Source organism: Syngnathoides biaculeatus, chromosome 9, assembly GCF_019802595.1.
Source record: "Syngnathoides biaculeatus isolate LvHL_M chromosome 9, ASM1980259v1, whole genome shotgun sequence".
Lineage (NCBI taxonomy): Eukaryota > Metazoa > Chordata > Actinopteri > Syngnathiformes > Syngnathidae > Syngnathoides > Syngnathoides biaculeatus.
In genome coordinates this window covers 2,896,144-2,917,375 of record NC_084648.1, presented here as the reverse complement: position 1 = coordinate 2,917,375, position 21,232 = coordinate 2,896,144, and the positions used below count along the sequence as shown (strand labels likewise).

The window sequence follows — 21,232 nt, the reverse complement described above, 5'->3', positions numbered from 1 at the left end:
CAACAGGTGTGTAGACAGGGAGGCATCACCGAATAATCTGTGAATCTTTTCAAGCAAGTCACCATTCTCATAGAATCATCGTGTAAATTGATTTGGAATTGGAAAATTGGAAGTTTGTTGATTTCAAGTTGAAGCTTTTATTAATGATTTATTGTACGGTGTCAAGGTACCTCAAGTATGCACAATGTGAAAGCATGTTTTGTTTGAGGCAGTCATTGCTTTATTTGTTAAACCGCAGCCTATTTGAAGTACAACTGTGTTTTCATCCTTTGAGATTTAACTCACTGTAACGTGGAAAACGTGAACCCATACAGCAAAGGTGACACATTAAAGCTTTTTTTTTTTAATCTCCAAACGCACTTTTTAAGAGTCTAACTTTCTCGATCGCGCTGCAATCTTAATGTGTTTATCGAAATGTATGTTACGTGAATGACTCAAGGATACGCGACTGTAGACTCTCCCCTTCAGGGAGTGGCGCTGCCATTTTTGGGGAATTATTCCAAACAAGAGGTGAAGTCTCGCGTAGTTTTTGTACTATCGCGTGAATGTCCAATGGGCGTCTCCGTAGCGCCCCCAGTGGGGTGCGGCGTGGAATCAAAGAACAGCGTGTCATTGTGGAGGTGACACGCTAGAAACTCTTCGGGTAAATCAAGAGAGGATGGATTGTCAACGGCGACAAGCTTTTGGGTCGGCTGTGGCCATTTGTAGCAACGTTACGTGGGGATAACAATGGGACTTATATATTTTCATCTAGCGCTGTAACCACCAGTGCGTGACACTACCGTCCTAAGGGAAAAAAAAAAGAAACAAAAAAGCGTGTTGCGGTCCACACCCCACCAGAGGAGGAAACTGTTCCCTTTGCTTGGATTGGAATTGCTTTATCACCCCACAGTTCTGCCTCCAAGTCGTGATTCTAAAGAAACAACATGTACTGTCTTGGCCGCTGCTAGCTTGCTAGCAAAGTTGGCTGCTCTTAAGAACTTTGCTGCTGGTGAGCTTGGGGGGGGGGGGGGGTGAAGCAACGTGCTGCGTTTATATATCTCGGCTAAAGGTCCAGTGACGATATCATCATTCTTCGCAGTATGACCTCGGAGATCAGATAATTTATGGCAACTTCGACTTGCGAAAAGTTGGCTAATATTTGACTAGTTCACGGAGCGTGGCATTAGTGTATAAAACTAAAGCATCGACGCTTTTCTAAGGCGAAACTCGACTGATGACTGACTGCTGGACCACAAGGGCACGATGATGGGATCTCTGAAGGCTCTCCAAGAGTGGTGTCGGATACAGTGTGAAAATTATCGCGATGTGGAAATCAAGGACATGTCGACGTCCTTTCGGGACGGCTTGGCATTTTGTGCCATCATACATCGCTACAGACCAGAGTTGATGTGAGTACACGTTCCAGTGGTTGTGGAAATATGACACTATTGATATGATGCCATTCTACTCAACCACACATTTAAAACGGTTTGGTATTCTAAAGACGATTTCACGATTCCCGTTACTGAGGAGAATAGAAGACTGGATGCGAGCTAGAGTATGATTTTTTTTTAAAAAAAGCAAAATATAAAAATACAATTTAGTAAAACTTCTGAAAATTAATAAGACATGCATCGTATGTTAAACCAAAGCAAAACCAGTAGAAATTTTTAAAAAATGTGAAGAAATGTTGCCATTTAGTAACTTTTTACTGTGGAAAGAATCTATATTGGCCAAATGCAGATGGACAAAAGGCTCACCCTTCAGGTTCTTTGTCAAGTATCATATAAAAACATGATACAGAGGCAGATTAATTTCCAATGTTCTAATACGACTAACACATTTTATTGTTGTATAATTTAATGACAGAGATTCATGGTGACATCCTTTCAGGTTGGCTTCATGTTTTGTGTCATTATACATCCAGGCCAAAGTGGATGTAAGTATAGATGTTCCTATGTTTGTGGAAATAGGATACTTTTGTGGGCATTTTCTTGAAACACACATTTAGAACACTTTAGAATTATGATGATTCTACATTAGTTCCCTTAAATGGGATCTTGAAACTTAACACAGCAGCCTATCAAATACTGTAAGTAGGTCACCAATGGTGTAGTGGTACACACCCCTGACTTTGGTCCGAGCAGCGTGGGATCAAATCCTGCTTGGTGATGTTGTCGATATGTACCCTGCGTCTGACTGCCGACCAGTTCATGGTGTGATCTGCCTTTTGCTTGATGTTAGCTTGGATAGGCTCTGGCACTCCCACAATCCTTGTGAGGATAGCCGACTTGGAAAATGGGCATGAACTTATTAAACAAATACCTTACTTAGATCTAGACATAGAATAATCAATTGATGGATTTGTTTTTTGTACCTGAATCAATCCATATATATTTGAAGACTAACATAGAGAATTGTGTTAATTTTATGAAATTGTGATATACAGACAAAATGCCCAATAAATTAACTCATCACTGTGCTGGTCTCATATGTCAAAGCCCAGTAAAGGAGTCCTCTTGTTGTCATAAGTCACAGCATATCATCTCCAAAAATCATGGTAATTTGTCACGAGGCAACATTTACAGCCACCCATTGAAAGGCGTAACTCAGATGAATATTACATCTTTGACGTTTGCCACTCTGTTTGGATATGTGAATGTGTGTTGAGGATGCATCTCTTAACCATCCCAATGTGAACTGGAATGGACAGTGGGTGGAAGCTCAATGTGCTGTAATTAACACAGCCTGACAAGTCCTGTGCTGCCCAGAACAACACACCACTCTGTTTTCATAAAACCACACACATTAGATGGAGCACAACAAGAATGTTAGTATTGTGAAGGTTTGTGATAACCGACCCTTGATTTGTTGGAACAGTAGACGTTAAGGTATGACTCATTGGGTTAAAGATGACTCCGTTCCATTAATAATCCCAGCCAGTCCAGTCAGCAGCCATGTGCTATGAACTGGCTCATCTAATTGGAATGTAATGTAACCGTCTATTAATCACTTATGTTAGTCACACAATCATTTGTTTGTAAATTAATCTGCTTCTTACGTTCGGTACATATTCATTTGTTTTTAAGTACTGTATATCTGCTGCTACTGTATGATGTCATCATGCTGTTACCAAGGGTGTTTATTACTCAACTGCAGAGACGACCAGGTATCAGTTGTGCATTGTGTTTATCACTTCAGAGAAACCTAAGGATTCACAATGCTAGCATCAGCATTGTGCATCAGCATCAGCATGGCCCTGTTAAAAAAGTGGAATAGCCACGCACGCACTGTTGTAATTCCTAAACCGTTTACCTAATTTTAATGTAAACACCAGCAAATTAAAGCGAGCCAAAAAGATGAGAATTTCGTCCATGCTGCAATATTTAGGGTTGTGACTAAAGTCATCAAGACATTTCCAGACTGAACTATATGTATCGCTTTTTTTTTTTTCTTTCGGCTTGTCCCGTTAGGTGTCGCCACCGTGTGTCATCTTTTTCCATCCAAGCCTATCTCGTGCGTCCTCCTCTCTAATACCCACTGACGTATTCACCATTATTCATTTATTCATGATCATGATTATCAGGTAGATGATAATAATACACATAATCACTCCTCCACCCCTCTTGAATATGAATATGAAACATGTCAGTGTGTGCGCATTATATAAGACTTGAATAATTTGAGCTTTTATTCAGGAGAATAATGATTAGATCAGTGTTTTCAAACCTTTGTTAAGACAAGGAATTTATAAACAAAACAATAACATGAATAAGGGATCAATGAAAATACAATAAAAAAAACATTTATACATACATGGAGTGCGACCAGAAAGTATTCATACTCCTTCACTTTTTCCCACATTTTGTTATGTTACAGAAAGCTGATTTGAGTGTAGTTTCATAAAATCTACATAAGATATCCCACAATGACAAAACCTAGATCCTTGGCATAATATTTTGTTGACGCACCTTTGGCCGGAATACCAGCCGCAAGTCTTCTTGGGTATGTCTGTATGAGCTTGGCACACCTGTTTTGGGAGATGATCTTCCATTCTTCTGGACAGACATTTTGGTCCAGTGATTTTCAATGGGATTCAAGTTCAAGGTCTGGCTGGGCCGCTGGAGGACATTTACAAGCTGCTCCTTGAAGCCCCCTTTTTTTTTGCTATCTTGGCTGTGTGCTTTGGGTCATTGTCGTGCTGGAAGGTGAATCGACTCCCTATTCTATGTTACAGAGCACTCTGGAGCAAGTTCTCATGAGGAATTTCTTTACATTTGGTAGCAGTTCTATTATGCTCTCTGCAGACTACTTGCATCCCAAAACCATGCATTAATTGGAGACCCTTAGGTGTGTGACTGTTGTTTGTCTCTATTTGCACTGCGATTGGCTGGTAATCAGTTCAGGGTGTACCCCGCCTCCTGCCCAAAGTTAGCTGTGATAGGCTCCGGCACTCCCAGGACCCTTATCAGGATAAGCGGATCAGATAATGGATGGATGGATAGAAATACTGGTAGTACAACCAGCTTTCAAAGAATATATACATTATTGTTGTACATCAGTGGCCCCCAACCTTTTTATCACCACGGACTGGTCAATGCTGTACAACGTTACATTTTCTCGATTGAATATTGTTTGTATTGAAAATCGAATATAATAAACATGATCATAAATAATAAAAATGAAACAAAATGAACATAAAAATACCTGTGGAAAAATAAACAAGAACCAGCAATTCGACATTTATTTCTCTTTTATCTGTTCATTTTTTTAAGAATTATTAAACACTCCATTTTTCCAACAGATTAAATAAATTGGTCGGTTTGAACCATCTCCTCTCCTCTCCTCTCCTCTCCCCTCTGCCTCATTTCAGTCTTTTGGCAACCAAGCTCTGACTGGTCACTATAATGTTTAAACATGCCTTCAAAATAAGATACCGTAGACACGCCATGAAAATGAATTTAACGTAGATGAAAATTTTAACTCACCATAACGCTAACACCTGAGCTTGTTTCTCTGAAACAAGATGGTCCCATCTGCGGGTAATGGGAGACAATGACACCCGAAATGTGTTGCTTCCAGGTTATTCTGTTGTTTTGTTTTGGTTGCTGTTACTCCAGAAAACTGCACTTAATACATGAGATGTTTGATATGGCAATAGGGTTTTCAGTGCTTTGGTGGCGATCTCCCGGTATTCTGCCAAGACTTTAATCCAGAACAAGGGCAGAGTTGTTGTCTCGAAAATACCTCTAAAGTCACCGTCGTTTGTGATCTCAAGCAGTTGATCTTCTTGTTGCACAGACATGTTGCATTCACCTGGTTTGTTGATAAATGGGTCACAAATACATCTCTTGGCAGTTTGTGGGTCCTTTTTGGTCAGGAAGTAGAGTTCTTATCTTTTAATAACAAAGACAGGTGATTGTGCACCAGCTGGGAGAATGAATGTCCTCCCGGTGGCGACTTGTTTTCTGAGGGAAATCTTTGCAGTGGCTCTCATAATTCAAACACTCACTCCGCGTCCAAAATGCTCCTCAAAAAGTCGGACGTGTGCTTAGATATTGTTAATAACTCTTTTCTTGGAAGTTGGAGGCTCTTCTTTTGTCTCTTGAGTGAGCCTTTTCCCCTCTGAAACAAAATTTCCAAAGACAAGTTTATTACTCATTTTGCTAGGTTGCGGGGGTAAATATGGTGCTGAAATCAGCAAGATGTATCCAAGAGGATTGTTCAGACTTAGATAATGAATACAACGGAACCAATTGATTATTTCTTCAGAGGCCTGGTACCAATTGAACCATGGACCGGTATTGGTCTGCGGCCCGGGGTTGGGGACCACTGGTGTACATGGTCATGTGCAATGTTGAATATTTGTGGGTGATGTAATGGTTACTGCAAATCTATAGCGTTGTTTCAGTTATGTAATGTTAACCTTAATTCGTTGTTCCTACAATGTTAGGATACTGTTTGAGTTGTTTAGAGATCTAAACTCTTGTCCCACAGAAACGTGAGCTAATGCTATTGGAGCACATGTACATTGTGACTGCACAGTCAGTTTATTGAACTCAGTTGACAAGTTACCACCGGATGGATGGTAGCTTGATGGATGTTTGATTTATTTTGTCAATCAACTCACCCCAAAATGCTAGGTAACGCAGGCTTCTGTTTTTCTTTTTTTTTCATGCATGAACAAATAGGTTCTGTACAGCCGGTCTTAAAAAGTTGAAGCTTGAATAAATACCAAGCATTATTGTGGAATCCCAGCATGAGTATGGATGTGGTGTTCTGCCTCTCGTCTTTTCCGTGCCATCACACACACACAAAACGTTACATTCTGTAGTATACAATTAAGATACTGCTGAATGGAACAGCAGTGTCTTTGTCCCATACCTTGTGATTTTGTTTGAAAATTCAAACGTAAAAGTGATTTTTTTCACCTGATACCATTGAAATGAAAGTGATACTTTCTGATCACGTCAGGACAACTCTGTTATACAATCCAGTTAGTTTCTAAACTTGCCAGCATAAAGTTGAATGCGATGTGGTTTAAATGCTGAACATTTACCAGTTATTGTTTGGGTGTTGTGTGAACGCAGTTCAGTATATTCCCTCGCTTGTCTTCAAGGGGAAATGTGATGTGAAGGAAGCTTCTTCCGTGGTTCAGAAAATGAGCAAAACGAGCAATCATCCCCTGCATGACTAAGTCAGTGAAACAGAAAATATCTGAATTCGGCACAGCAGTACCTCTGTAAGTAGCAGTTTATAAGCCTGAAATAGTCCACTTTTGAGTTCTGTCGCTTACATTCGTGTCTCAGCATGTTTAACCACCACTGTGTATAGTAGCTGCAGTCACCCAGACCGGCTCATTCTGATCCAGACAGACAGCCCGTCAGGGTAATCTGCAGCCAGGACCTCTGCCTGTCAAACTGGATTTACTTCTCTAATATGGACCTTGGCCAATGTAGTGATACTCTGCAGCCACTGTGGTCTCATGAAGTTGTACAGTTGTTTAGAAATGTACATTTATCATTGACATTAATATAATTTTAATTAAAAGTTTTAATCATTTGTTTTCCAGGTTACAATGCTTATATTAATCTATAATCAGTTATTATAATGAAAAATTTGGTGCACAAGTTGGAATTTATTTAGGGTTTTCTGTAATCCACATAGAATCAAAATTATACATCACACATGAAAAAGATTCATATAAACATCCCCATTAATATTTCATTAAATGTTGATGCAAGATTTTAAGTTCATCTACACATCTATCACTCATTTCCGATCTTTATGGAGACATCACACTATATTCTACAATTGAACAATCTTACGGCACACCAACAAACAAAAATGTCACAAAAAGTAGGTATATTAATTATTCTATGTACTTTCTGCCATCTATTAAAGAGCATTTATTTGTTCTGTCTGCCACAATAATGGTTGAGACACTGGTTGAGGATCACTGCTTTAGAAACTGTATAACCATTTCTTTATATTCAACTTTAAGGTGGGACTCTCCGCAGGATTTACCAAACCAAGTTTTTCTAGTATTTGGGATGTTGTAATTACGGAATGAAGCGCAGTCATAGTGGACTCAGTTGACTGTCTAACATCCAAGGAAAGGTGTGCCAGCTCAATGACACTTCAGAATTGTTGTGAACAGATTTGGGACAGTTGCATTGTGTGCTTGAAAAAGACCCATCAAGACGAGTCTTTAAATTAGAACTGTTTCACACTGTGTTCATGGTCTTGGGAACCAGATTAGAGCAACCTCAGGTCACGTTTGTGAGTTCTTTCAGGCTGAAATGTAATCAAGACTCATAATTCTTTCCAACATGCCTTTGCAGACGTGCAGACAAACACTTTCAGGAACACCTCAGTTTTTTCCCACTTTTACAGCAAGCTTTTTACTGGCTTCCTTGCACCAGGCCCTTTGTAATCATCAAAGCACAACCTCATTATCCTTCTCAGAACCTATACAATTACTTTGTTGTTTGGGTTTTCGGTAGCCAACTATAGCACTTAAAAAGCTTAACTGCTCACCACGTCTGTCCATCATTTAGTCCAGACACCTATTTTGCTGGTTCTTAATAGAAGTAGGTCACTCAATACAGTATAGCACCCACAATCATTTTTCTCTCATTAAGTTGGCCCAGGTCATACACTCTATGACAAACTGATGTTTTTGTTTTGTCTGTTTGGTTACAGAGACTTTGACTCACTTTCTAAAGATGACATCTATGAGAACAACCGACTGGTAAGTTAGTTTCTCGTGAGAGGATGTTTGCTATTACTGCCAGTGTTTTTATTTACAGCCATAGAAATCCTGATTAAGCTTGTCTTTGCAACCTGTGTGAGAGATGAAATCAGATTCAACACACTTTTCATTAAAGGTCCAATGACATAAATTTTTTTTTCTAAATACAGTAAAGTATTTGATATCCTCGTCCTTGGAATTGGTTTGCAAAATAATTTTGGTTTGAAAAAGCCTTTGATAATCTTTTCCAAGCTATTCTAACTCAGTCTTTTCTGCCTGACATTTGAGCCAAATGGATCTGTCCTTAACACATATGTAAATTTTTTCCGTTTTATTTGTATGTGTGTGTGTGTGTGTGTGTGTGTGTGTGCACGCGTGTGTCACTGTCTTGACGCTGATTTTATCAGCCTGATTGGAATCGGCTGATAATTGGCATTTTTTTTATGATCAGCTGATCGTTTTTTTTTAATTCACTGATCCGATCCGTGTCCACAAGACATTTACTCCACGTTGCCGTCGTGCACTGTATACATGAATCCAAAAGCCTATTTTTAGATTGTAATACAGTAATCCCTCTCTACTTCACAGATCACCCATCGTCAAGGCAATGCATTGCCCCCCGCAAAAAAAAAGCCACATCACTACATAGTAATGCGCGACAACATGGACCAATGAAGCAAAAACAATAAATAAATAAATAGGATTTGAAAAAAAAATGGCAGCATACATTAGTACAGTATTGTAGCGGGAAGCTACATTAATTCAGTATAATGCGGCATCCCCAGCAAGACCACATGGACCAATGAAGCAAAAAAAAAAAAAAAAAAATCACCATTTACCCCTACATTACAGTTTTTCACTTTTCACGGGTGGGTCTGGTACAAATTAACCATGAAAAATGAGGGATTACTGTATTTATATAGATTTTTTTTCATATCTTTTGAAGTTGTACGGTAAGTATAAAGTTTAAAGTTTTAATAACATTTGCATCCCGGGACTCACATTGTCCATGTCCATTTTCAAATTAATTACGTAAGTAGAGGTATCACTGTAGTCCCTTTTCCAAGATATCTATCCTCACAAAGGTTAGTCCCAGATCCTAGCCCTAAATTAAGTATTTAGATTTGTTCTTTGTGTTTGTTTGCTTCATTGAGTCCTGAGTTTTCATTTTGATGTTTGAGCACTCGACAGTAAATGTTATAAAAATCACATTATCTTTGATACAATATTATTTTTATTTTATTAATATGGATTTGCTATATTACAAACCATTCAGAAATGAGAAGGGGCTCAAGTAGTCTTGTGTTGTTCGCAAACGACTCGTGATGCAAAGAAAGTTAGGGACTGCGCCAAATCATCTGATCTCTCACACACCCCGACACTGTCTTTGTTTATCCAGTAATGTTTGTGAGTCATGGGAAAAAAAAAAATCAGCATTGAGTAGCAACCTCAGATTCTCCTTTGAGAACCAAACCAAAATATTGTACAACCCTGATTATAGTTTTGCCTTAAAGCTAAGAAAAGAAAAATCAAGTTTTTTTTGTACATTAATGGTGATGACTAAGACAGCACAAATTTTTCAACATATTTTTCTTGTTCAGCCTTTTCACTCCATCAGTAAACCAAGAGTACATTCAGTGCTGAAACGGGAGTCTTCTCAAGTGAGCTCAAGTTTGGCAGGACTTTTTTGCGGCAGACCTCTTTTTTTAGCCTTCAGAAACCGAAGATGTTTGCTAAAGCACCACAAACAAAATATGCTGACTAATAAGTGAAAGCAAATAGTTCATTATATCCCTTAGGCTTAAGCACGAGTAACTCATTTATGACTGCAAATGAGGAGCGCATGCAACAATTTATTTTTAGTTTTCATGAACTCCTCCCTGGGTATCTTCCCCAACAAATCTCATCTACAAACAATTGACCCATATTCAAACTTTTTAAGATAACTGTCACGTCTTGTTATCATGTTGTCACAGTTCATAGTGCCTACATTCTCGCACATACATTTTGTTAGGTTAGATGGATACTTTATTGAAAATCTGGAATTTACTTGAGAGATTCCTGTGAAATGCATCCTTTTTCATTTTAATCAAACTGGTAAATTTTGTGAGAATGCGGTTCAATAGTTTTGCCCTATCCAGTCTTTAAAGGGCTCCTGTCATGAAATGGATGATTTTTAGTATGTTATTAAAAAAACGTCAGCCAAAATGGGCCCATGCGTTTTTTCACCACAAAACATGATTTTAACGTATACAGCTTTTAGTAACCCCCGCCATGAAAATCCTCTCAAGGGATTTGTTTTAGAGAAGAAGCAGGAAGTGACGTAAAGGACAGCGGCGCCCCCACGTGGACTCGTTTGTTTCCATTAGTTTTACCTCCAGGAAGGTAGCTCTTTGTTCCTTCGTGTTAGCCAAAATGCCGGCATTGCTGGACATTGCTTGAACACTCGAGAGAATGGATTTACCCTTCATAAGTTTGCAAGAGACCCGGTTCGTTCTGAAAAATGGATTGCACGGGTGCAGGGGACGAGAGCTTCGTGGATTCCAAATAACAGGTCGGCAGTAATGCGCTGCGGCTCGACAATGTTCAACAAGTAGTGCGGCGGCTTTGAACATCCCCCTAAAAGCAGCAGGCTCGGCTCCATTATATGCCACTACGGTGCCATTTTCGGCGGTCACTGCTTCTGCAAAGGCTGGGCGTCGGGCTTTGCGAACGGGGGCTGCTCTGAAGAACCCAGCTGAGAATGCCTCACTCAGCCACGTGCGCGCATATGGCGCCCCGGCTCGACTGTGTTGCTCAGTACTGCGGCGTCTGTGAACACCCCCCTAAAGCAGGATGGCTCGGCTCTGTCATAAGCCACACCGGCAGCTCATCCGCGATGGCTCATCTCTGCCGCGGAAGTGGATCAGACGGGGATGCGCTTTGGCCGTGATCGCATATCATCTGAAGATGGCTTGAAACAATAGTGTAATATTGCCCTGAGGGCTCGAAACAATAGTCTAATATTGCCCCGGTAACTTCATTTGGTTGTGTGATGTCCTCCTTTTCGAAAAGAGCTTCCGTGTCAGAAGGGGCTCTCTGCTCACATTTATTTTTTCGTATAGACATTGAAATGAATAATGTTACATGTATTTTTCATTACAATATCTATTTTAGAATGTTTATAGCGATGACACTTATGCTTTAAAGCAATGCATTGGCTCGAGGCATGTGTTAGTGAGTGTGTGTATGTGTGCGCCAACCCAGTACTCTGCCTGCGATGTTACTGTGAGAAAGGAGCTAGCCTCTAATTTCTATTTTAGGACAGTTTGTGGCAAAGGACTAAAAAACTCCTTGATGGCCAGCTGATGAGGGTGTAACACAACAATGGCTTGGGAAGTAGGTTTGAAGTCAAAACATATTAGCTGCTTGTTGGACAATAATGAGCTTGCACGGTCGTGTCCACGACGTATATTTATAGCCCCACTTTCAGGATGGTAACAAATCTTTACTTAAGACAAATGAGAGACTTGGTTGACCATTTTCTGGTTTTCCTTCACCGCAGGCCTTTGAGGTGGCTGAGGCACAGCTAGGGATACCTGCACTGTTGGACCCAGAAGACATGGTATCAATGAAGGTTCCTGACAGGCTCAGCGTCATAACCTACGTCTCCCAGTACTACAATTTCTTCAATAATAAGTCTCAAGGTTGGTACACAGAGCTCCATGATGGAAATCATTGTTTATTTTTTTTTCTATACACCCACTTGACTGAATGGCATCTTTGACAAGAGAGCTACTGTACATTAGTAAATGTGCTTCTACAGATACGACAATGTTTGATTTTGATCTACATAGAGATGGTGCAACACGATGAAGTATAGCTTAGCACATCTGCCTCAAAATTGAAAGATTCTGGATTTGAATTTCAGATACGGTCGTCATGTTTAGACTTTGCATGTTCTCGCTGTGTTTACATGGATTTTCTCCCAGTTTTCTGGCTTCCTCCTACATGCAAAAAAAAGATGGATAGTTCATTGAAGACTTGGAAGTATTGTCCATTGGTGCAAATGGGAGTGTGAATTGTTTTTTTGTATACATGCCCTGTGATTGACTGGTGACCAGTCCAGTGTGTACAATGCATCTTACCTGAAGTCAGTTGGGAAAGGCTCCAGCTCACCTGTGACACTGGTAAAGAAAAAGAATAGATGCACAGTTGGGTTAGAGCGTGATTAATTTAACCACATTATTATTATTGTTGTGGTTGTAGTTTATGTTGTACTGTGATATTTTTAATGTTTTCCTCCACCCTTGGATATTAAATTTATATTACTTAAAAAACACCTCTCAGCGTAATAGAATGCAGTTCTACAGCAGTTAAACTAATTGGCATATAAACATGTTACCACCTCTTGTCCTGTGTGAGCTTGAACCCTACCAGACAGGCTTTTGCCCAATCATTGTTTTTTTTGCTGACACCAGAATGATTTCAGATCTCAACTATCGAATCAGGAAACCTTAATCAAAAATGAGACCAAGATAAACTCTTACAAAAAATAAATACAATAACATGCTTAAAATCTCCCAAACAATGCGAAAATTTGTTATAGCCAATCACAAGCACAACTCTGCCCATCATCAAATAACACAATACCTACAGTCAAGGATAGTGGTGGTTGTTTTTCTTCAGCTGAACCTGGGGCCTTACTTAATCAAGGAGAGAATATATGCTCATCATCATCTTCTCCTACAGCAAACCCTCCCAGTATGAAGAGGCTAGGTTCTGTCAATCTTAATGAGCCCACTCAGAAAAGGCCTCCAACTCCACTTGAGGACAAAGAGGCTGAATCTGAGGTAAGGCCATGAGGCACATGTGAAAACGTGTTTACACAAATAGTTGTCTTCTTCATCCATTGTTGTGATTTTATAAGGTCAGGATGTTTCTCCTCTAAAACCTTTCAGTCATTTTGTAGATGAATAAGCAGGCTGAATCTTTGCCCATTATGTATGTGTATCGAGGAGGTTTTAAATATCCGTATGTGATATTTGTGGCGAAGATTATTAACTCTGAAAAATGTAAAATCCTATCCTTGCTTTTAAGTTTATAAAAAATGTACATGTCACTTCACTCTTCCCTGTGAGGAGAACAGTAGTAGTGCATAAACATTGCCTCTGTATCCTGTCTCTCTTCTCGTTGGCATGCCATCATCTTGCCTCCATCCCACACTCCTATGTATTGGCATTATCCTTCCTTCAGATGGAAATTCATTCCACCCCCTCTTCCTGTACTTCCCCCTCCCCAAATCTGCCCCCCACTCCACTCTCTGTTCCTGAGCCTAGCCAGTAAAATGGGGTGGTGGGGGCTAAGAGATGAAAGTTAAACAGATAGGTCAGTCTTTTTAATCTGCTATTGTACATAATATAGTAGTGCTGTAATTCCCTAACACTGTGTGCCATGCTTTGAAATAGGCTGCTGCTGCTAACCACAGATCTCCCTACCCCAATCTAAAAGCCATCAAATTACACTGGGAATCTAACCTTCATAATGCTACCTTTACTAACCCAAGATGTGTGAATTTTAAAAGGCAATTATAAAGTTAAGTTCCATGTATGTCATGTCAAATAAGGGGTATTTAAAATTTAAAATATATATACTTTATTTACATTTGAAACTATGGAATTGAATTAAGCAGTATGTGGTACTTTGTGAAGCAAGTAGATGTAGTGAGGTAAACACTGAAGAATCCAGACCCTCAAATCCTGACTCCATGTTTGATCTTCCCCTCCTTCATTACTCTGCATCTTCCCCCCTCCCCTGATGTCTCCTCCTTGTCCTCTGCCTGCGAAATACTGTCCGGTGGCTTGCACAAGCCGGGCCAGACCAAGGTGGTGGGGGTAGAAGCCTACAAGCGCAGTACGATCAGCAGCACCTGCACTGCCTGTCATCAGCACGTCCATCTGGTGCAACGGTTTTTGGTAGACGGCAAGCTTTACCATCGAAATTGCTTCAGGTGGGCACTGAACTGCTATGAGTGAAATAAATTGTGGGGACAGATCACAAACAAATGTGAGTCACAGTAATAATGGCCTTTGTGTTACTTCTTTGAACTCGTGTTTGACCACTACAAAGTGATGTCATTGTTTTTACCCTATAGGTATGGTGAGGCAAAAGCCAAAGATCAAAAACGACATTTTCTGGCGAATAAAGCTAGCACTCGGTTACAAAAAAAAGTTTTATTGCAAGTTTTTTTTTTTTTTTTAACTGATTTAAGACAGGTCAGAGATCACTGCTATTTGACAAGGTGACTAGCTCACAATCCCCTTTTAGGATCATATCAAATGTATGCTGCATTTAAGGTCAGGGCTCTGTAGTGTTTTCACACCGAAGTCATCCAAACATGGCTTCGTGGACCCTGTTCAACTGGTGTAGTGTAAAACCGTCTGGTATATGTCCTGTGTGGCATGGATACGACAAGAAAAAGATGAGACAAAAGAGTCATCATTGACGAATCAATTGGTTGCGAGACAGATCCTGAGTTCCGTTCACCATACAGTACTTTGTTTACAATTGACAGATGTTTTTAGTTGATATAATTATGTCATATCTGGATGTCTGAGCTATTCTGGAGCTGAGCCTTCTCCTGTGCCTGTTCTCCCAGGTGCACTGAGTGTCGTAGCACTTTGCTACCTGGATCTTACAAACAAGGAAGTGATTCTGGGGCTTTGATCTGCACCCACCACCTTACAAGGCAAGCTTCAGCGAACCAGAATGGCCGTCCAGATCTTACCAGGAGACCGAGTGCGGTCCATTCAATGAGGATCGGTCGCAGCAAGACACCCCACACCTCAGCCTCTGATACAGACCAGCAAATGACTGCATCCTCTATGGATAAAGTGAACGATACTGACATGCCAGCTAACGTAACTGTCATCATCACTCCTGTACCAACAAACGAGGTCTCCTTGGAAAACCCAGATGTACTTAATGACAGTGGACAAGTGGAAGAAAAACACCGTCCCTCTTCTCCTCCTAACCCTTTTGACGACAGTGATGAGGAAGATCATGAACAAGCGGTAGAAGAGGACACATTAACCAGTCATAAGGCTAACGGGGACCTCACCTCGAAAGCTACCAATCAAAATGAACCTATTACCCGACCAGTGCCAGCACCTCGCCGGGTTTCTGAGCCCAGCCCTCCGCCCCGGCCATCCCCAAGAGTGAAGCTACCCCGGACAGTGGACGGCCTTGCAATTGGTGCGTGATCAATATTTCTTTGAAATTGACAGACATGAAAATGAGTAACGTTTACATTTCATCTGGAATCGTAGGTGAACATCCGAAGCCACCCACCCCTCCAAAACCCAGAGAGAGATCCCAGTCTCCTAGAAGGTATCTGAGTTTCTATTAAACCTGCTTCTTTTTCTTTGTTGTTCATTTGTTTCAGCACATCATCACTGGCTTTCCCTGTCTTAATGACATCGTATCAAAAGTTTACCATGTCATGCCTGTGTTTGGATGTTGGTATTGCCCTCTTTGATGTCTCCATGTGTCTGTCTCACTGTCCAGCTTGTCCAGTGGCACTCATAAACCCAAAGACCCACCCTGGCTTGCCCTGGTCCAGTCAGAAACCAAGAAGAAGAAACCCCCTCCCCCTCCCCCCGCAGGACTCTCAATACCTCCCAACACGAGTTCTGTGTGTTCTCTTAAGGAGGAGGGCTCCAGGTCCGGCATGCCCACTTTACCCTCCAACCCCTTTGACGATGATGAAGATGAAAAGAATGAGATTAACGAGGAGGAGGAAGGCATTCCGAATCCAGCCACACTGGTGCCGAGTCATCCGTGGTACAGCATCACACAGGTGGCGGAAGCCTCTGGAGCAGACACGCCCCCTAGCACGGGCAGCTCCTCCCGCTCGGCAAGCCCAGGAAGTGCTAAAAGCAAGAAACGACCAGCACCTCGTGCACCGCAGCCACTTGCTGCTAACCAAGGTGAAAATAATCTTATGCAACATGATCGTGTAATTGTGATATTATCATTTCACAAATTGTCTTCACCTCACTGGTGATGCTTAGTGAATACTGGGGTGCAGGCGTCGTGACTTTGGATACTTTTTTGTAGAATTTACTCTGGGTATTGATAACTGGTAATGATGGTTAAAACCTGCTAAGTAAGTAAGGAACACCTATAAAGCTTTATGGTATATGTACTGTTGAATTCCATCAAAAAACATAATTGAAATATCTGATGTTTATTGTATTTTTGCTTCGCCTCCATAATTTTTCCATTCTTATTTCCATCTTCATTCAACCCCGTTTTATTTCTGCTCCCTTGGTTTACTTCTCTATCTCTGTTGACAACTCAGTCCATCCTCATTCTCAGCAATCTTGTTGCTCACCAGCTGTCAGTGTGGAGAGTCTTTCTTCTGGCTCCGACCACAGCTCCTCCCAACTTCGTCCAGCCCCCGGAGGAGGGAGTGCCCAAGAAACCAATTTCACCAAAAGCGTCTCAGAGCCTTCGATCTGTTCGCCATCTACCGCCTCTCCTTCCTCCTCCTCTTCCACTGAGCGTCTGCCTCATTCATGCTTGAGCCCCTTTGCATTTCCCACGCCGTCAAATGCAAGCTCCGCGCCTGCCACCCCACAGGTGAGTCGCAGCCATGAGAGCAAAGCGACTGGACCCTCTCCACCACGGCCCATGACCAATCCCAGCCCATTAGCCTTAGGGGACACCATTTCACACAACAAGGTAGTGAATTATTTACAAATACAGAACATTCGTAAAGGCTAATTTTTATTTTTTTATTTTTTTTAGCGCATTTGTAAGGAAAATCCATTCAACAGGAAAGTTTCTCCCGCCCCTGACAAATCCAAAAGTAAACCCCCAAAAGGTCCTCGTCCTTCCAGACCCCCAGCCCCAGGTCATGGCTTCCCACTTATCAAACGCAAGGTAGGAAAGCTGACATTTTTTAAAGAGCATATTCCAAAACTGGTGCTTAAATAGTCAGTCCTCCCCATGCAAATACTCATCTAGGTACAGTCCGATCAGTACATCCCCGTGGAGGACATCCACGGGGAGATGGGTCAGCTGGAAAAACAACTGGATGAGCTGGAGCTACGGGGTGTGGAACTAGAGAAGCTGCTCAGAGACAATCCCAGTGGTATGAAACCTTAGCTATTTCATTGACGTGAAACAATTTGTCCATAACCTGCGCAACGGGATGTTCCACGAACATTGTTTAAAAAAATAACAGGTGAAATTTTGGGTTGACCAAAATACACTGTAATCTTTACATGTGAATTTCATTTGACCCTCTGTAAACTTAGAGGGCACATATCCAACAGTTCAGTGTTTCAGACCTTTTTGGACAACTGGTGTTTTATCTCGCTATGAATGAGACAAATACATTTTCTCTTCATCATACTGTTTGACATCATGAGACCAAGATGACGCTGAACAATGGTTGAGTGGTGCTTTGGCATTGTGAGGCTTCAAACAGGATGTTTTCAGAAGGAAGTGGTCACTGAGCTTAGTGTGTCACAAACTCTCTTCAGTCGGTTGCAACAGAGATGCAAACAGACTAGAAGAGTCAGAGATAGGCAAATATGGATGTCCTCGGGAATTTTTTTTTTTATCTTATTTGCCATTGTGGTCCTTGTTTAAGAAGAAGTTGTACAAAAAGTGCTGAAACATTGAACAGATGAATAATGAAGTGAGGGTGCATGTTCAGCTCATCCTGGGATTTCACCCCAAATCCAATTGACCATTTTTTGTGAGCAGTGCTTTTGTCTATGATTCTGTAGATGTCTATAGGTGATTGTGTGTGCTTTCAGATGAAGATGAGGAGCACCTCTTGGTCGACTGGTTCACACTCATTCATGAGAAACATCACTTAGTCCGGCGAGAAGCTGAGCTTGTCTACACGTAAGTATCAGAATCTTGTGACCTCAATACAAAACTATGAACTACTTAACTGCTTCTGACAGAGCAGTGTTAGCAAGGTTTGTTTTCCATTTTTACAATGAAATGCCACTAAATTCAAATAAAATGTAAATCATTAAATGTTTTTTTAGAGTAGCAATTGGCAATATCAAGTTACTGTTACCACTCCATTCAATTTTATATTTGTGTGAAACATACTAATAGAATGCTTTTACACAAACAAACGTGGGTCGCAGAGCTTTATTCAAATCATGTTGTTTTAGTCTCTGAAAGAATCTTTGTATTTATTTATTTTTGTTGACTCAGTCACTCTGTTTAATGGTCCCCATAGGGCGAAGCAGCAGAACCTGGAGGAGAGGCAGGCTGACGTGGAATATGAGCTGAGGTGTCTTCTCAACAAACCCGGTTGGTTTGCGGTGCTCAAGAGAAGACCACCTTACCCACTTTATTATGTTGCAAAGCTCATCGGCTCCATCTGCCATGCTCCATGCACACAATAGGCACTTCCTGTGTGTCGGCACAGGGAGTGCCTATTGTGTGCATGGACATCATAACCTTAAATCCAGTCGTACCTTTCCTAACATGTGCTTGGTGATGAATGAAGGCCTGTGCTGCTTTGGAGTTAAATTATGGGTTTATTCACCACTAAAAGTATTTCACTACTTATTCCAGTACTGCTATTTACCACAAATGTATTTCAAAAAGAAAGTCTTGTGAGAACATACTGCCTTTTTGAAATCAATGTGTTGTATGTTATCAGTAATCAAGTTATTGTTAGTGCCGTAAAAAGTGCGCAAGTCAGTCATAATTGCTTACTCCCTCCCTTTAGAGAAAGATTGGACAGAGGAGGACAAGAGCCGCGAGCAACAGCTGATGGCCGAGCTGGTTACCATCATTGAACAACGCAACCAAATAGTCAACTGCATGGACCAGGACAGGCAGAGGTAATCCTGTGGTGTATGACAAGAGTTTTTCAATGATTATTAAGTCAGGACACCCATCTTACATTCGATCACCAAATACAACTCTAAACAAAAATGTACTGGTACGACAAATGATGATCTCGTTTGAATTACTCAAAGCAACTTAGTCAATGGGAATTGTGGGCGTGTTTAATAGAACACAAAGGTACTGACAGGAAGCCATGGTTTATTCTGATGTGGTGGCCAAACAGCTTTATTGGACCTAATGCCAGCTCATCCAAGCGCATTTGATTGTTCTGCTTGTTACGATACGTCGCTGGTATGGATAGATGATGATATTTTGTAGTTTAAAAAAAATATATGTATATATTGAAAAATCAAATGAAGTGGACCAGATGGCTGACTGGTAACAGATTTCTGGTGGAAAGGTTAGGTCAGGTATGAGTATCCAGTGTCTGTTTGTCTTAACGGGAAAATAATTTCATTCTTTAAATGAGCAATCACGTGGGATTGTGGAATAGGTATTTTTAATAGTTGTTATCAAAAAGGTTTTTTTTTTCATTTGCTATAAAAAGGCAAACACCGCACTGTGCCGCAATGTTCATCTTCAACTCTGTTTTGAGTTTCAATACATTTCGCATGTTGGCAATGTGTTTGCCTTGCGACCGAAAGTCAGCACGCCGCCGTACATCAAACGCAGAAGTGTTGCTTGCATACAACGGATTGCATCATTTCCTGCTGGAACCCTGACGACCTCTCCCACAGTACTAATTAATGAGATTTCGCCATGATGTGCTGCTAACTCTAACAACACTTTTTCTCACAGGGAGGAAGAGGAGGATAAGTTTATGGAAGCCATGCTGAAGAAAAAAGGTAGCATCACACACCTGCTTCGTGTGTTGGCCAAATGTTTTGATAGTGACTCCTTTTTCTGTTTTACTTGCTTTTTATTGTTCCTTTTAAATGTTTCAATCACGTACTGTAAAACAGTGCAATGTATTTTCTAAGTTTTAAACGTACATTTTTATAGTCAATATTTAACATGTAGCCATTTCTTTTGGACTTGCTCAACCTCACCAAAGTGTGAGGAATTGAGGCCTGCATCTTAGAGTTACTCTTTCAATGAAGTGAATAATTTTTTTAACTCTTAATTTTCAGCAGTCAAGAATTTGACCACAAAAAATATGAAACCAATCTATTCATTACTGTGCCCATTCATTTTCATCAGACTTCCACAAGGAGTCGGACGGAGACCAGCAGAAGAAAAAAGGGGCAAAGTTCAAACCCATGAAGGTTTTGAAGAGGCTGAGCCACAAAGGGGAACCTGTAAAAAGTCCCCGTAAGGACAACAGCTGATCCACGCAAGCAGTTTTTAAGTGTTCTCAGAAACTCATGAATGTCTTGAAGTGCCACAAAGACTCCCCGGTGCTCTTCGAACAAGAGCCAAAATGACAACTTAAGTGCTTTAAGAGGTCTGGGACGTGTTGAGGAGCTCTCAGCGGTACTGCAGACTTGTAGGCTGTTGCCTGGCTGCCACTGTTCAAAGCTCAACTGGCCTGTAATCAGTTTCCTATCAGGTGAAATGTAATTAAAGGTTTGAGATCCAGAGGCCTCAGATGTCCTCAGTTTATTGGATGATATGTCATCAAAGGCTGTTCAAGTTCTCTAAATTGTGCATTGAGTTACCCAAAATCGTTCTTTTGGTCAAAAGGATTGCTTTCATGTAAGCTGTTAGCTGCTTTATAGAAAACGTTGGCATCTTTCAGTCGCTATTGTTAAGCATGGCAAAGATCCAGAGTATCAAAGTGACATAATTTGCACACAGATACGTGTGACATTATTCGTTTTAAATGTCATGTATGCAGCCGTGTTGTTAGACATGGCAAAAGAACGGTTTTCATCTTTTTTTGAATTAGGGAAGCTCTGTTTTAATTTATTTTGCTATGCTTCTTTTTTTTTGTTTGTTTTTCCTTTAAAGTGAATGTTTCACATAGCTGCCCTTTATTTAATTGCATGTACACACATCATCTCCCTGAATTGAGGTACTTCTGCCATTACTTTTTGTGCAGCTGCAAAATTTTACAGATACTGGTGAGATTAGAAGTAAGACAAATAAAGCAAGTTGCTACATGTACAGTACTGTTGTTTATTAATT

General features: G+C 40.8%; 2 protein-coding genes across 4 annotated transcripts in view; one reads left to right on the top strand and one right to left on the bottom strand.

Moving 5' to 3' along the window:
- The first annotated feature begins 553 nt into the window (after window positions 1-553).
- Window positions 554-21,213, top strand: micall1a (MICAL-like 1a). Of its 3 annotated transcripts, XM_061830032.1 has the most exons (17): window positions 554-991; window positions 1,203-1,391; window positions 8,188-8,236; window positions 11,781-11,922; window positions 12,968-13,068; window positions 14,086-14,225; window positions 14,874-15,469; window positions 15,544-15,604; window positions 15,782-16,203; window positions 16,578-16,960; window positions 17,027-17,161; window positions 17,246-17,372; window positions 18,046-18,136; window positions 18,486-18,559; window positions 18,984-19,098; window positions 19,904-19,950; window positions 20,306-21,213. In XM_061830032.1, the coding sequence occupies exons 2-17, from the start codon at window positions 1,246-1,248 to the stop codon at window positions 20,431-20,433; spliced, it is 2,757 nt and encodes a 918-aa protein (XP_061686016.1). In that variant the 5' UTR covers window positions 554-991; window positions 1,203-1,245; the 3' UTR covers window positions 20,434-21,213. The 3 variants fall into 3 exon arrangements, with proteins under 3 accessions (XP_061686016.1, XP_061686017.1, XP_061686015.1); XM_061830033.1 differs by lacking the exon at window positions 554-991 and having other exon boundaries at window positions 998-1,391; window positions 16,614-16,960; XM_061830031.1 differs by lacking the exon at window positions 554-991 and having other exon boundaries at window positions 998-1,391.
- c9h22orf23 (chromosome 9 C22orf23 homolog) overlaps window positions 12,027-21,232 on the bottom strand; it is a 28,818-nt gene continuing 19,612 nt past the window's right edge. The window contains exon 5 of the mRNA XM_061830040.1: window positions 12,027-12,402. Within this exon, the coding sequence (XP_061686024.1) occupies window positions 12,188-12,402 (215 nt within the window). The 3' untranslated portion in view covers window positions 12,027-12,187. The remainder of the gene's footprint in view (window positions 12,403-21,232) is intronic.